Source organism: Tinamus guttatus, unplaced genomic scaffold (assembly GCF_059628265.1).
Source record: "Tinamus guttatus ecotype Peru unplaced genomic scaffold, ASM5962826v1 Tinamus_guttatus_pri_ptg000246l, whole genome shotgun sequence".
NCBI lineage: Eukaryota > Metazoa > Chordata > Aves > Tinamiformes > Tinamidae > Tinamus > Tinamus guttatus.
In genome coordinates this window covers 8,692,775-8,708,866 of record NW_028288780.1, presented here as the reverse complement: position 1 = coordinate 8,708,866, position 16,092 = coordinate 8,692,775, and the positions used below count along the sequence as shown (strand labels likewise).

Here is a 16,092-nt window from a genome sequence, read left to right as displayed (position 1 = left end):
AGAGCTTTGTCCTCATTCTCCTGCACAGCACTGACCATACTCTACAGCTGCCTCCTTCAGTGCTTCTCTTTCAGCACACTGTCTTGCCTTGAAACGGCTCACTGCTTGGTTTTATGTTTTTTCTTCATTTTATATTTCACTTGGATACCTCACAAACTGAATTGCCATCTCCTTATGGGTGACCAGAGGACCTCTTCCATCAAGGTCCTTCACTTTGTCACAGACTACCCTTGCATGCCTCTCTGATACCACCATCTATAAGACCATTCACAAGATCAAATTTATTCAACTGCATCTTTCCTGATTCTTTTGGGCCCCACAACACTCTGCCTTCATTCTCTACCACACTAAAAACAGTGCTATTTTCCCGTCACTGAAGCCTGGCAGTAGCCTTGACAAACACAATTCTACTGTTTCCACCTCTACCTAGAAAAGCTTTTGCAAAGGCATTTTCTAGAGAATTCTCTTTGATTAAGTCATCCCCTTCTTTATCATGCCCCTGCTCTTGAGTCAACCACGTAGATGCCTCCTTGCCACATCCACCCTTCACGACCACGAGAGCACCAGTGTTATTAGCACAGCCTCTGTTCTACACCTTGCCCTGCCCAACTCCCCTGCAAATGGCTGTCCACTCGGCACTCAGCTGCAGCACTGAGGGAGCAAACTCCTCTTGAGGAACGAAGGAAAGACCCACTCCAAAGCTGTTTCAGAAATTTCCAATGTGGGTCCTTTTGCTTTAAGGCAATTTGAGACATTTTGCTGAAAAAAAAAAAATCACATACGTTTCAGAAAAAATAAAATACTGTCATCTAACCAAAATCACAGAATGGCATGAGTAGTCAGCCTGGCCACAAAAAAGCCACGGAAGAGTAGGGAGGTGGAAGGCGAGCATTTCTGCCTTCTGCTAGGAAAGCCCCTGCTAGTACAAAGCACAGGACTCCGTGTATGAGAATTCCCTCTACAAGATCTAGCACAAAGATGAAGGAAAGCCCTACTTTGCAAATCAGGAGTAGTTTTGAAGGGACTTTGCTGTAGGGCCTGTGATATACAAGAAGTCTCTATAATCCACTCCCCTTCTGGGGGGCTGTGCCCTGTTGTTGCAGAGCTGAAGTTTCATGCTGAGTTTCCCTACCTCTCCCCAACACTAAAAGCCGTGACTGCCATAGGCAGGGTAGCTGTTAAAGTTCCTGAAGGAGGACGAGGAGAACTTTTAGAGATGTATTTACTTAAATTTTGAGCTTTAAATAACAATCAGCAAACAGAGATTACAGAAAGGAAAACACTACCTATATTAGAAATACATTACAGGAAGTTTATTATGAAAAATGAAGAACCGAAGTCAAAACATCCGAAGGAGTGGGAGGAGGAGATACACACTATTATTAGAGTACCCAAGATATACACTATTATTAGAGGACCCAAGTTAATTTTGCTTCTCTTTTTTCCTGACTCCAGTTTCTTTTTGAGCTTATAGAGGAAGTATGATCTTGATTAGGAACACTCAGACAGCTTCATTTTCTGCTTAGAATTCTTTTTCCTCTGAATTATGCAAGGACAATTCACTTGCAAGTGTGTTGCAGGTCTGCCTGTCCCATTGGGCAGTACTGCCCCAGGGGCTCTCTGCATTCCTATCTTTCTCCATTTGGTATCTTTTTCCTTCAGCTATAAACTCCTAGGACTGTCTTTTTTCTTCAAAGCTTTTTTAGTATTTCATAGAACAGTCTATAACTAATGCTCATTAGTGTCATAATTACAGAGCTATTTTTCTTTAGCTTACGGTCACTTGGATGTATAAAACTTTAGAAGTTTATACTGCTGCCCATCATTATGGGACCTGGGTATTTACAGTCAAAACAAACCGCGTCCATTCACGGGTTGAGGTCCAGTTCTCCACCAGGGTTGCAAGGATCAGAGCTGCTTCTCAAGTGAGCAGGAACACAAAAACCCAACGCAGACATACAGGGAGCTCTGCTGCAGGTCTTACACCCTTGGATTGCAGCTGGGAGGTGTAAGACCTAAACCATGCGTTTTTTCTCTCTTCAGTCCAAAACAGGTAAGAACAGCAGTGTGATACCCTAGCGAGAGCTGGAAAAATGAACTGGACCTGGTAGGGCGCTAGTGTCCCTTGACAGGACAGCTTCTAAAATCCCAGCTTCCTCCCTGTAGATAGGGGCCGTCTGTTTTAATCTCAGCACTTATTTTGCTTTGCTGCCAGGAACACCAGAGGCAGAGGAGAAAGAAGAATCCTGGATGAGCCCCCAGGGAGGACACTCCCTGCCAGGGACACTGGCTGTTTTCCCACCCGGGCTGCAGCTCTGTGGGTAGGAGCAGTGGGTCGGCTGCTTCTCTGGATATGCCATCCCTGAAATATAGCTCACAGAACTCACCCTCAACATTTGCTTTTTTTTTTTCCTTCACAGTTCTTAACAAATCTTTTCTTCCCTTAAATCTGCCAGCTGGATCGTTCTCTCATTTTGTGGCTTTTCCTGTGGGATGTAGACCTAATCCCTTTATATATTTGTATATATATAAACTGTATAAATAACAGTCCCAGACAGCCACTTCTGTGCCCTTCCAATGGTGAGTTTCCATGTGTTATTTCAGTCCAGCACATAGCAGGCCAGTAGACCATTCCCTGGAAATATATTCCACTTCAAAACTTAAAACCAGCACGGAGCACAGCTTCAGCATTAAAAACCCTGCATTTGCTTTCTACCTTCTCAGGCAGAAAGGACTCGGGAGACAGGTATTTTTTCTTTCCCCAGTGCTACCTAGCTAGTTGAAAACTAACACATAGGACTGGACCTAAACACAAGCACGATCTGGAGTCAACATCTGCAGCTTGGGCTATTCGTTCCTTTGGATGTTAGCTATCTCAACTCTGCACAATTTCAACAAACCTCAAAGAAATTGGTGATTTTCATTATCTATGGATTTTCACAAATTGCTAACTGAAAGCAGTTTAAAACCAAAACATTTTAAAAGCAACCCCACTTAACCTGAGAGAGAAATCCTCAGATATTATCAGCCAGTATCTCAGCTCCCTGAAACAGTACCTGGTATACAACAAAATGCTACTCATCAGGTACGTGCTTCCTATTTTCTGCATGAATAAAATACATATAATGACAGGGGATTTTACAGGTGCCCTGGGTGCTCTACTTGTATTAGAAGTCAACTTCTAGCATATTCAGTCCCTTTGAAAAGCTCTCTTCGAGTATCCAAAAAAATTGTACTTGAGTGATTATATTTTTAATGCTTTAACCACATTATCTCTCAGGGCAATAAAAATCGCTCAGCAAACAGCAGTTGGCTTCTTGTTATGACTGAAGCAATTTTTAAAGTTTTTGATTGCGTTGGCTTAGTTGAGAGATAAAAGGCCAGTGACTCTTCTACTCGCACAGCAAAAAGCAGTTTCAATAGGCATCCCTAGAGAGTTCAGTGACCCACAACTGATACACTCTGCTACTTCTAGCCGCAGAGATAATAAAGAAAAACTGTAAGCACCAAGGGAAAAAAAAAACAGGAACAAAATTTTTAAATAAACAAAGATACTTGAGTAGCTGAAATATACCTAAAGGAAATGAGCTCACCGTATGCTTCAGATTTCAACCACAAACAACTGACAAGTAATCAAGAGTCATTAAAGTGCAAGAATTTTTATGAATCATATTCGATTTAAAATCAGCTACTTTGGAAATCCCTGGAACTCATAAAAGCTGTAGTTTGAGAGCATAAGATTTTGGCAAGTTGTAAATTTTTTTAACATAATGAATGGTGATACATAAACACTTAATGTCTACTGTTCTTCCATCACACTTGTCATTATCTCAAGAATTAGATGTAGACTGATTTGAAAAATAAACTTGGCTAGTAAAAGAGAGAATAGAAAATGTTTTACTGGAAAAGTGCCTGAGCTTATGAACTTGGAGCCAGAATACTCTACAACAACTTTATACTGGAATGATTCCTTTAAACCTGTGTCAGATTTTATGACTGCCTTGAAATCCTTTCTGCCGTAATCTAAAATTTATTGCACTTGATTTTGAATCACTACTCCAATATGCAAAGTAGTTGCATAAAGCAGTAAAAATAGCTAGTTGACAATTTTTTTTATATTCCCATACTCTAACTGGAACTATGTAATTCACTGACAAGTTATTTTCTTTTCAAAAAAGAAACAAAAACTATTAGTATTACAGATATGACAAATGATGTCAAGACAATCTAGGTACTTTCTTGGCTTTCATATCCTTAATCACTAACTAAATATTGGACATGAGGCTTAACCTGGCTATTTCAAATGAGATGACAGAGGTTCTGGTAAACATTTCTGTTCAAATGCAGATTTAGACCTCTCCACTCCTGATGCACCATGAACTGAGAGGATTCCTGCAGGATTTTTCTATTTCAGGACAAACTATGTGGACAAACACATTTTACTAGAAACAGGACTAAGTTTGGCATGCCCCACATAACCACCTGATAAAAAGCTTGAGTTGATACAAAGCTTGAGGTTTATCCGACCCTGAAACTGCCTTGGAAAGATGGGACAGCTGCTCCTGCTCAAAGCCCAATCACCTCCAGTGCAGTCTTGCCCAAGTATCTGCTCACGGAGCTAAGACTTCAAAACTAGGGCAGGTATCTAAGCACGATGGTAATTTCAAGTGTGTGGAGATTCCTGTTAAGCTGGTGAGTGTCCCTGACTGAGAAAAACTGTGTATAAAATCAGAGTACCACAACAAGGGATTTTTTTCAGGATAGAACTGCACTTCAATGGTAGCTCCTTTCACTAATTATTTTAACTTGCCATGAATTCTGTCCTTTTGGGCTTTACTGATGAACAAGACAAACCAATGTGTGATTGATAATAAAATATAAAAACTAGGCAGAAATACTATCGGCTGTGAAAAAGAGCACCAGAACCAATAACACTTCTCGCCCTGTGGTCCCCCTGAAACAATGCAAACCTCCCAATCTCTTTCAGCCCACCACCAAGAGATAACAAGCCTGTATTTCTTTAAAAGGGTCAGTGTCCTCATCTAACTGGAATGTTATCTTTTGTAAATTTGCTAAGTCAGGCTGGCAGACCAGTTAGAAACATTCAAGTTATTTCAACTATAAATTAAAATGATCAGCAAGATTTTTATCAGCAACTGAAAACTAAACCACAATAACCTAAAAACTGCCTAACTGCAAGTCTGATCCTACCAGTCCTTTGGGACTGGATCCATTGCAGCTGGCCTCTACTGAAAAGTTCAGTAAAACTTTACAGGAAACAAAAGAGCTTCATGAGCTTGGACCATATGAACAGGCATATATATTCCCTTCACTCTATGCTATAGTCCTGGCATAGACAAAAGAAATACGTGAAGGCTTATTTTTAACGGCTCTGACTATATAAACGAGAGAACAACTTTAAAGTTTGTGAACCGCATTTTCTTGTGTAGATGTTAGACTATTAAGACACTAGAATGTCTCCTACAAGATTGCCCATGCCACTTCTTGTAGCACCTATATTTTCTTAGGAAATAGTTTCTTCCATCCTTATCACACCTTTTCCAAATTCAGATATGAATCCAAAAGGATGAAACCAAAAACTTGTATAATGAAAATGAACTAGACAGTGGAAAGCAGAATGCAGCTAATAAAATATAAAACTTGTTTGTGGGTCAGGAACCTAAATTGCTGTTTCTTAAAGCACACGGCTTCTCATAAAGCAGGTCTGGCTATGAGTTTTCCTGGGGATCTGACCAGATTCTCCAATGCTCTGCCTTAGGGTAGGGCACATAAGAGGTTCAAGGGTTTACTTGAGTTGCAAGCCCGCTTCAGACCTTGCTGTGCCAGCCATCGGCCAGGCAATCAGTCGCTCAGTGAACTCAGGTACAGGAATTTACCTCCCCATTCTGCTTCGCCAGCCTCACTCGTGCTGACGCTGGGCATGCTGCCTTGCTTGCTTTGACGCTGCCTGCAGTACCAAAGCAAACTTCCTCACAGCTCACTGGGGCATGTCAGAGCTAACCTATAGTTTCAGTTCAGTCATTCACCTCTCTAGGAACAAGCCTTCAGCTGAAAGGAAGGAGGCAGCAGTAAAGTAGTACAGCAAACGTGGCGGGTTATTTCTGAGCACTAACCGTTACCTGCCTGAGCGACACAGAGCAAAACCTCTGCCCAGAGCACTTCCTTTGGTGGCTTTTCAGATTTATCTTATTATTAAGGATAATATTATACAGTATTTTGACAAAACTTAAATATTTAACAAGTGGTCGAAAAAGGGAGTTTTGAGCCTGCCCAGCTCCCATCTCTCTCTGGTAACTATTTCCCTCCCTGCTCTCCGCAGTGAAGCAAATGACCCAGGACATTCTTCCTCCCAACCCATCACCTCATCTCCACAAGCTTCTCACTCCTGTGTCATCTTCCAGAGAAGCCTCCCCCGTTCCTCAGAAAGTCTTTTCCCTCCTGAGAAGAGTGAGGGTAGCCAATACAAAGGCAGGACATGCACAGCCTGCACTGTGCTATGGAAACTTTCAGAAATTTGACCGCTGCTATTCCACTTACTTTTCTAGTCCTCGCTCGGAGGTTAAGGACTACTCCACAGAAGCTTCATTTCCTCTGATTTAAGTTGCTGACAGATGTCATGCCTCCTTTTGGGAAATATCTGAATATAATGTGAACATAATTCCTTGTGTTTCTAGGAAGAGAGACAGGGCGCTCATAGCTGCCTGGGACTCACCAATACCACTGCAGACCTCACTTGCAGTGAGCCAACAAAACATAAGTTAATGTACTTCCCATCAAACGAATGACATATAGCAAACTGTAAACTGGAAACAAAAGCAGTATACAAAATATAACTTGATTCTAAATTATATTTAAGTACTTAGATAAATTAGTCTCCTTATTTTTCTCTTTTAACATTGCCATCTAGCACCTGTAAAAACTGAAAGACAGATAGAATTATATTTAAGATTTTTATTCATAAAGTTTCACAAACCTTGCAATTTTATGGCTAAAAATGATTAATGTCTGATTATGGGTATGCTGAAATTGCTGGGAGTATGTTCTAAGAGTCAAATTCCCTGTCTTACATAATTTCACTGGCTACAGGAATTCTATAGGCAGAAATGTAGTTCACAACCTTCAGCAAAGAGCTCAAATCACCTGCAAGGGATGATGAGATTCCAGAGAAAATGATAGTCAAAGCAAATCCCAGCAGGCATGGAAGACTGGCTCCTTGTTATACTATTCTGGCATATTAAAATTAATCAAGGCACTAATCAGTTTGCTTTTAAAATCTAGATTCTTTTTTCTCCCCTGAAATTTATATCTTAGAATAAATTTACTTGAAAGCCGCTTCTCTCAAGTAAAGATAGGTGTAATGGCAATTTTACCTTGATGTTATCTGCCATATTCCTCAGAGAATCTGTTGCTTGTGATGTTTATACACTCAGTCACTACAAATGACTTCTTTTTTAAAGAGATCTGTTCCTTACCCATCCTCACTTTTGAGCTTCCAGTTTAACCTATTTCTTTGACTCATTTGCCATTCAGTGAACATGAATTCAGTGCAATTTCAGGGAAGATGAGGTCTGTTCTGACATGAGCCTGGCAAGACAAATGCAGATTATAAGCAACTACTGCCCAAATAAGGTATGGCTGTACCACAGACTTGACACAACGGAAAGGACCTAAGAAACAAACCTAAGCCATATTCCTATCACCCAAGGGAGATGTCAACACAGAAGGGAGGTCTCCATAAGCTCAAAATTGCACAGTTATGGAAAGAATTCCTCCAGAAGCAATTCAGGTACGTTTCTGCTCTCAAATGGCCTACGAAAAAGTTGTTCTTCCAACCAGGAGCAGAGTCTCAGCTGAGCCTTTAGCCTTAAGCTGCAGTACATGAAGCTAAACACTAAGAATATCCCACAGATGCCAGGTGCTGGTCCTCTGCTACAATGCCAAAGCACAGTGTGTAAAATTACATTTGACTGGGTTTAGGAAAGAGTATTTGTTTTGTTGGGCCTGTATCCTTAGCTAGTGATATCCATGTCTGTGTCCACATCTTGGGTAATGTCTCTACTTAGCATATTCCTTTAGAAAACAGAAAATATTACTGTGGAGAAACCTTAGCTAATTCCTCAGGAGTAGAACAGTGCTTCAGAGGGAGGGAGAACTAAGTGGCTTTGGAGAATGAGGATAAGTTTAGCCCTGCTTTGCCTAAGAAATGATCTTGCTAACACACAGGCAATATTCTGCTCTAACCCACATCTCCAAATCCCTTAGACCCTTGGGAACAATAAAACCCCCGTGTTTCTTTCACTATGCCATACAAAGATAAAACTAAATACAACATCACTTGCCTGTGTCTCTAGGCATGTTTCAACACCAGTCATTTTTCTCAGCTGTCACGTATGTTTCTCCAGTTAATTTTAAGTACTTTTAGAAAATTGCTGCCCCTCACGCTACATGTGGCAGTGGAACTCGGCGAAGAGATCCAGCTCTCCCCCGAAACACGCTCGAAACTCAAAAGCATCATTTAAAATTTCCCCCTTGCGGCTGAGTCACGCCTGGAGCTCCGGGCCGCGTTCGCGGCGCGGGGAGGCGGCGGCGCCGCCGAGCGGCCGGGGAGCCGCTTCGCCCCGCTCAGCTCCGCTCCGCTCCGCCCCGGCCCGGCCCCGCTCCGCCCCGGCGCGGCCCTTTATAGCGGCCGCGGCCGGTGTCGCCGCCGCAGCCTGGCTCGCAGCGCCGGTAAGTGCAGAGCGCCGCGCGGCAGCACCGGCCCGGCCCCCGCGGGGAGCAGCAGGGCTCCCCGCACGCAGCCTGTGGGCCGAGCGAGGCACGGAGCTGCCCCGCGGTTGCCAGATTTTAGCGCTATGAATACTGTAATGCTGATAAGAAACCAGCTGTACTGCTCTTCATGATACTAGGGGTTAGGCCTGAGAAATAATTATAGCAATGAGCGGCAAATGATTTGTATGCTTGCTAAATACATTGTAATAATTAACATGATTAAGGTTAGGAAAAAAATACATTTACTGCAATAGAAACTTAACCTAAAATTGTGCATGTCTGAGTACCTGAAGTGTGATTTGCTTTTTTTTTTTTTTGGTATTATGAAATCTGCATTGCCTATAAGCAAAGAGTGCATCTAGATAAGCATTTTGATTTGAATCAGGTTGGCTTTTTTCCTAAATGACTTCACTGATTTCCCATGACTGGTTTCAGGATTCTTAACTGTATTTCTTTTGAACAAACTACAAATGAAAGATGCATTTCAGATATTGGGCAGCCCTCAGTCCCTGGGGCAAAACTCAGGAGCAGGCAGGGCAGAGCAGGTGCCAGGGCCAGTGGTTCAGCAGGTCCCCTCCTAGTTACTATTGCACTGCTGGCTAGAGGAAGCTGAACTGCAGTTACAAGCGTCTGCAGTTTCTCTTCTCTAAACTGAGGGTGGTTTGTTTATTTCTTTTGCATGCTTGGAAGAATAAAAGCCTTATACTGCATTTTTTTCTAAGGACAGATTAAGTACTTTTTTCCCCCCTCCATCACTTTGACAGGTTAGGTGACCTGTCACTTTTGAGAAGGTCGCTATTGATAGCCTTCTAGCATTAAACAAGAGAGGTAGCTTGGAGACCAGATTTTCAGGAGTTTGCAGTGGTGAGAGGCACTCAGTGAGGTGGCTGGACTTGCACAAATGGCAGCGCCAACCATCCCCAGTCAGTGACTGTGGAGGTACTGGAAGAAAAGGAGCTTTTTCTTTCAGACCCTGTGGCCCTAGAAGTAGAGGTTAAGTGCTACTCAATCTCTCCACAAAGTAGTTACATCAAGGTAAATACATACTGCTGCACAGCAACTAAATAAATCTGCCACTTTCTAGACTAACTGCAGCAGGCTCTACTGCAATAAGTACTGTTTAGAATTTCTCAATTTCCCTGTCTTTGCCTCAGCTGAACAATAACAAACCTGATTGTATTAATGTAGAAAACCATGGGAATGAGATCATCCACACACAGTCAAGGCTTAAATTTTCTGTCAAGTGACTTGTGTGACATGCCCTGAAAAAGAATGAGCACAACAGAAATAAGAGCAAGCTGGCACCCCAAGCTATGACATGATCAATCTCTCTTATTTTTAGAATCAAAATAATACAGAAGAGGAACGAAGTGAAGAATTACCTAACATCATGAAGTTACTCATCATCTGCACAGTTACTTTGGCCACACTTGTCACACGACTTGATTCTGTAAGTTTTGAAATAAACAGGGCTGTCTATTTGCAACTACTTCTGTTCTTGACTATACTTCTGCTTTGGACAGCAGACTAGACTTTCTATTAGCATTCTGCCTTCTGCTGCATTTACAAATACCCATGCATTTGTTGCATATATACCTTCATGAAACACTTTGAACCCTATGCTAGTTTTTCCTCTGCATTTGTTCCACATCAAGGTCTCCTCCCCTAGAGAGTTCAATATGGAGGACAAGGCAGTAGCTTTTACCCTTCTCTTAAGGCAATTCAAAGCTGGACATCAAGTACCAAGAACTTGCTGGATTTTCATACAGGCAGATACAGAGTTTTAACTAAATTCCCATTTTCTCCCTACTAGAAAGCATAGGATATTAAGAACAGAGCAACTATGTGACTGCATATTTTGGCTATTGACTTGTACGACAGCTTATATATATATATCAACAGAGCAATTTCAAAACTCTAGAAATCTCTTGGAAGCATGACTTGTTTTAGCTCAGGCCAGCCCATGTGGCCCCTGGGAAAGCCTCATCACCTTTCTCCACAGGAGAACTACCCCAGCTTGTCCCTCAGATCCTCCAGAGACCTGATCTGAAAGACAGGGCAAAACCATGGAGCACCAAGTTCAGCAGAACCAGAAAGGGAGCTGGATCTGCACTGCCCTGCTTGATGGCTGAGGGGTGGGAAAGGAGACTTCCTCCTCTGTTTTAGAGATGCTGACCCTTGAAAATTGCTTAAGTTCTTAGAGCAGAAGTATAACCACAGTAATGACCTGAGGCACTGGCCCAGTCTGGTGTGGGGTTTTTGGAACATTTCTCATGCATGTGGTATTGGGTTTTTTCCCCTGCTCTGGTCTGTTCAAGTCGAGTTCTACCTCGTAGTCATGGGGAGACTCCACAGAGCAGGTTCAGCTGGTAACCACGTGCACATAACCATAAACCGCTGAACAAGGAGTGCAAAGGGAATGGAGCTTGGGCTCAAAATGTCAGGCATCACGGAGTTGCACCAAAATTGGCAGATGATAAAACATAAACTGCTTCCTTACAAATAATTTGCATGTCTTTCCCTCCTCTCTTTAGACTTACATCAAGAAGCACTACAAGCTACCACATAAACACAGATCAGAATACAATGGTAAGTATCTGCCAGTTCTACTTCAATCTAAAATGAGTTTAACATGCAATTAACACATTCATACAATTCATGTATTTCACTTTACAATACTCCTCAGCTGCTTTAACTCTGATTCCTGGTGTCTTTCACTTGCAGATTGCAACTGTTTAAATGGAGGAACCTGCATTACTTATCACCTCTTTCATCGAATCAGTCGTTGCTTATGCCCAGATGGATATACTGGAATTCACTGTGAAATTGGTAGAGTATCTCTCTCTCTCTCTCTACTTAATACTAATTCACTCTATTGAAAAGATAAGCAAATCATGAATATGAAATGCTAATTAGAAACATCATTTTAAAAAAGTATGGTAATGACAGATTAGGCAAAAGAGACACAGATTATTGCAGCAAAGTCATGGTAACTGAAGTCTTTTTGTCCCTGCCTCTTCACTAATTTGTTTCAATATAGAGCAAATTTGTTTGGGAGTGTCCATGTTGCAGGAAGAAGTGATTAAATTGTGATGTATACCAAAATTATTAAACAAGCCCTATAAATGCTTTAAAACATATTTGGTGCAGGCTACTCACAAAACAAACTTAATATACAGAATAACTAGTCCAGATTTTACATCATCTGTTTTCAAGAGTAATACAAGAATTTGTTTCATTATGTGGATGCACATGTTATTACTATCTCAGAACAACTATAAGCAAGAACCAGATGCTAACTTAAACTTACTTTGCAGACACTGACAACACGTGCTACACTGACAATGGTGAGAACTTCAGAGGAATTGCAACAGAAAAGAACTGTCTGTTCTGGGACCTTCCCTCAGTTATCAGGAGGGGTAGCTACCACACTGACCTGAAGAATGCCTTGCAGCTTGGACTAGGCAAGCACAACTACTGCAGGTAAGATAATGTGTCACTCTTGCTGTGAAATTCTAGGGCATATTCCCAGAAGTACCTCTAGTGATAGTACGTGATTAAAGGTGGACTACAGTTTTTTCCAGTGATTAATTTTGAAATTTGGATCTCAAGTCTCCAGAATTTTCACTTTTCAGGGAAGCTCATAATATTCCCAGTATGCTATAGTAATGGCCCTATGAAAAGTACTAGCTATGACAAAATGAACTGCCAATTTTGTGATCAAACAAACATGTGTCCTGATGTAATTTCTTTGGCATAGCTTGCAGTCTTTATCCTTTTAAGACTAGTTAGAATTTTAAGATACTATAACACAAACTGCTTTGATAAAAATAACATGCTCTCTGCCTTCCAGAAACCCCAATGGAAGGAGCAGTCCCTGGTGTTACACAAAGAGAGGATTCAGCATTCAAGAAACACCTTGCAACATAGAGCAGTGTCACACAGAAAGTGGTAAGCTACGCTTGGTTCTGAAATGAGTAGTCTTGAAAACAAGTTGGTACTTGCCTGTTGTAAGATCATCTCAACAAAATTCTTCCTTTCACAGAGCCCACTTGCGGCCAGCGGAGCTTCAGCAAGTACTACAAGATTGTTGGGGGAAACCAGGCAGAGGTTGAGTCTCAGCCATGGATAGCTGGCATCTTCTTCCGAAACAGACAGGGCACCTACCAGTTTCTGTGTGGCGGCAGCCTCATCGACCCTTGCTGGGTGCTCACGGCTGCGCACTGTTTCCGTGATGGGTGAGTTCCAGCACTTCATAGCTCTGCAGTGCTCCTACTTGGAACTTCTGCCAAGTGATTTCTTTGGGCAAGGCTCCCTGCACAAAGCTCAGCACCAGCCTGCAGGGCTCTCTTGATGGATCAAACCAAAGAGTAGCCATGGACAAAAGGCCTTTGAGAGCCTGGCAGAATAAGCTAGCAAAATGCAAATATTTTGATAGATATGGATATTTCCAAGTTTCATTCTAAGCTGTTGGTTAGCTGTTCCCCAGATTTTAAAATTTGTATTGTTCTTAACAGCTCATCAGCTTTTAGTGCATCTAGCTTGCAGAAAACTGATATATATTTCCCTACCACTTTGAGAAAAATCTCAATGCTTGGTGCTAGCAGCAACCATGCAGATGTGCAACTCAATGTCTGAATATCTAGTTCATACAGAATCCTGATTTCCCATTTTAAGTCAAACATAGTGGATCACCTTTCAAAGCTATATAGCTAAATTTTGCTATTTTTCTTGTTAGTGTTAAATATGGAATAGAAATCAATGCTGCTTGACCTTTAAGAAATCAAGTAGTTTTCATTAATGTCGCTCTTCACTCAGGTCAAAAGACAAATCGGACTTCAAAGTCTTCCTTGGAAAGTCCAGACTGAATGTTACTGATAATAAGGAGCAAGTGTTCATGGTGGATAACATCATCTCTCACCCTGACTTTACAGACGACACAGGTGGCAATGAGAATGATATTGGTAAGTGTCATGTGTTAGGGGAATGCCATGCCAGGTCCCAGCTGAGCTAAACATTACCTTGAATTAACTCTGTAAATGGATTTTTCCATGAGCCCCTCCATAAGCCACCATAATGGCAGTGATAGGCTTTTGTAATTTATTGATATTAACTTGTCCCTTTTGCACCTGACAGATATTCTATCACCCCTTTCAAACTCCTGCCATTAGAAAAAGATTGAAAGATTAGATCCTTCAGCCCTTCTAGTGCCTCTTAGCAGAGTACCAGAGGACACCCATTACAGCCAGTCAGGAAACTAAGGTCCTGGAATAGTAAAAAAATGGTTGAAAATACCTTTTGAGAGAAATTATTCCCTATTTATTCCCCCCTGCTATCCTTCCAGGAAGGAAGTTGAGTTCGAATGTTTGCCCATTTCGATGTTGGAAAACAATGTGGCTTTCACAATAATAAAGGCTAATGTAATTCCTTAAGTGATAAGGGCATCCAGATGCAACTGAACTAGATGTACCACACGCTTCAGATCTCAAAGATTTTGTAAAGGGAAACTTGTTTTTATAACTCTAACTGTATCTGTTTTTTTTTTAAGCTTTGCTAAGAATAAGGACAACTTCTGGACAATGTGCAGTAGAAACCCAATATGTCAGAACAGTCTGCTTGCCAGAGAGGAACCTCTACCTACCAGACAACACCCAGTGTGAAATTTCTGGCTATGGAAAACAGGACTTTTGTAAGTGAATGACTTCTCTTATCCAAACTATACTTAAACAATGTGAAAACCTCTTATATTTGACCAAAAAAAAAAAAAAAGTGCTACTAAGCTTTACTCTGCCTAGTATATAAAGCCTCTTATAGGTGAAAAACTTGACCAAAGCTATGTGGTTCCAGACTTTGCTTTTGTGCAGTTCAGTAAATTGTCTACTTTTTCCAAAAGAAAAATCACAGCACAGTGTGCCTCAGGAACAGTACACTGAAGCTACGTTGTGCATAATATCTGCAGATAATAACACACTGCTCTAAGAGTATTCGGTTTTACCTCTAAAAGTCAGAAATAGGTTTCATAGCAGTATATTACTGCAATACCTATTCTGATCTCTCCTCAAATGCATCAAGATTACCTTACAGCATTCGCTATGGCTTATAGCTGCTCTTAAACTATAGTGGCATCTGTGACGATGCCAGTAACAACCAAGACCCAAAGCTGTAAAGTTATTTCGCTTTGGAACACTTGTTTTCATTTTTAACATTAATGACTAAGTCTAAACTGTCAAGATGAGCCACAGAACTTCATTCCTGCTGTTAGGAAGACCAGCAGTACCTTTTCCTTTTGGAGTGTGAAAACAGTCTCGATCTCCTTTGTTTGCAGTTGACATTTACTACGCTCAAAGACTGATGTCAGCCAATGTGAACTTAATACCACAGAGAAAATGCACACATGAATACTATGACAATATCAGAGTTACTGACAACATGGTCTGTGCTGGAGATTCTGCATGGCAAATTGATTCATGCAAGGTAAAAAATCATCTTATTTTCTAAAACTATTGTAGATTGTTTTCCACTCTAATCTACATTGTACTGACAATGTAGAAAATAATATTCTCTTCCCATGCTCAGGGAGACTCCGGAGGCCCCATGGTCTGTGAGCACAATGGCAGGATGACGCTTTACGGCATCGTCAGCTGGGGCGATGGCTGCGCCAAGGAGAACAAGCCCGGTGTCTACACCAGAGTCACTCGCTACCTCGACTGGATCGACTCCAAAATGAATGCGGTACATACCAAAAGTCGGCCTCTCCCTGAACCAAAATGACCTCCTCTTCACACAAGGGGTTCAACCACTTGTACTCAAACAAGTTTAAGCCTATGCTGATGCCAGGGCACTGAGGTCCTGGATGTCACTGAAGTTGGGTCACACATATTGCTCACTAGAGGTTTTGATTACAAATGCTTATATTATCTGCCACTTCTATTGGTGTTTCTAATGCAGAGACAGTAACATGTTATTTTGCTACTCTGACTTACCTGAAAATGATGCTGTGGGAAACTAAAATATTTAACATTTAAATGAGTATTCCCATGCATGATATAACCTGAAATGTATTAGCTGCTTCATTTATGAACCAGTGTTTGGTCCAGAAGCATTTGGCACAGTTTTAACTCAACTCTAGTGTGCTTTTTTTTAATACACATACACTTAGTGTAAAAACTTAGCCTTCTTCAAAATGATGATAAGGATAAGACTGAAGTCCTAGAAACCTACTCTGTTAAAACCAGGATGGAGAAAGTAAGCTTTGTTGCACTAGAACATGAAAGAAATTGCATCAGCCTTAGCGCTATTGCA

At 41.4% G+C, this 16,092-nt stretch overlaps 1 protein-coding gene across 1 annotated transcript; it reads left to right on the top strand.

Moving 5' to 3' along the window:
• Window positions 1–10,138: 10,138 nt before the first annotated feature.
• On the top strand, window positions 10,139–15,671 carry PLAU (plasminogen activator, urokinase). Its single transcript, XM_010218219.2, has 10 exons — window positions 10,139–10,240; window positions 11,325–11,379; window positions 11,515–11,619; window positions 12,108–12,273; window positions 12,644–12,741; window positions 12,836–13,028; window positions 13,609–13,754; window positions 14,339–14,479; window positions 15,116–15,264; window positions 15,367–15,671. The coding sequence occupies exons 1-10, from the start codon at window positions 10,181–10,183 to the stop codon at window positions 15,559–15,561; spliced, it is 1,308 nt and encodes a 435-aa protein (XP_010216521.1). The 5' UTR covers window positions 10,139–10,180; the 3' UTR covers window positions 15,562–15,671.
• The last annotated feature ends 421 nt before the right edge of the window (window positions 15,672–16,092 follow it).

Excerpts from the sequence above, each read along its gene's own strand:
- PLAU (XM_010218219.2), top strand. The coding sequence starts at position 10,181 with ATGAAGTTACTCATCATCTGCACAGTTACTTTGGCCACACTTGTCACA. Across the intron at positions 13,755-14,338 it reads TGGCAATGAGAATGATATTG|CTTTGCTAAGAATAAGGACA; the intron begins GTAAGTGTCATG and ends TTTTTTTTTAAG. Across the intron at positions 15,265-15,366 it reads GGCAAATTGATTCATGCAAG|GGAGACTCCGGAGGCCCCAT; the intron begins GTAAAAAATCAT and ends TCCCATGCTCAG.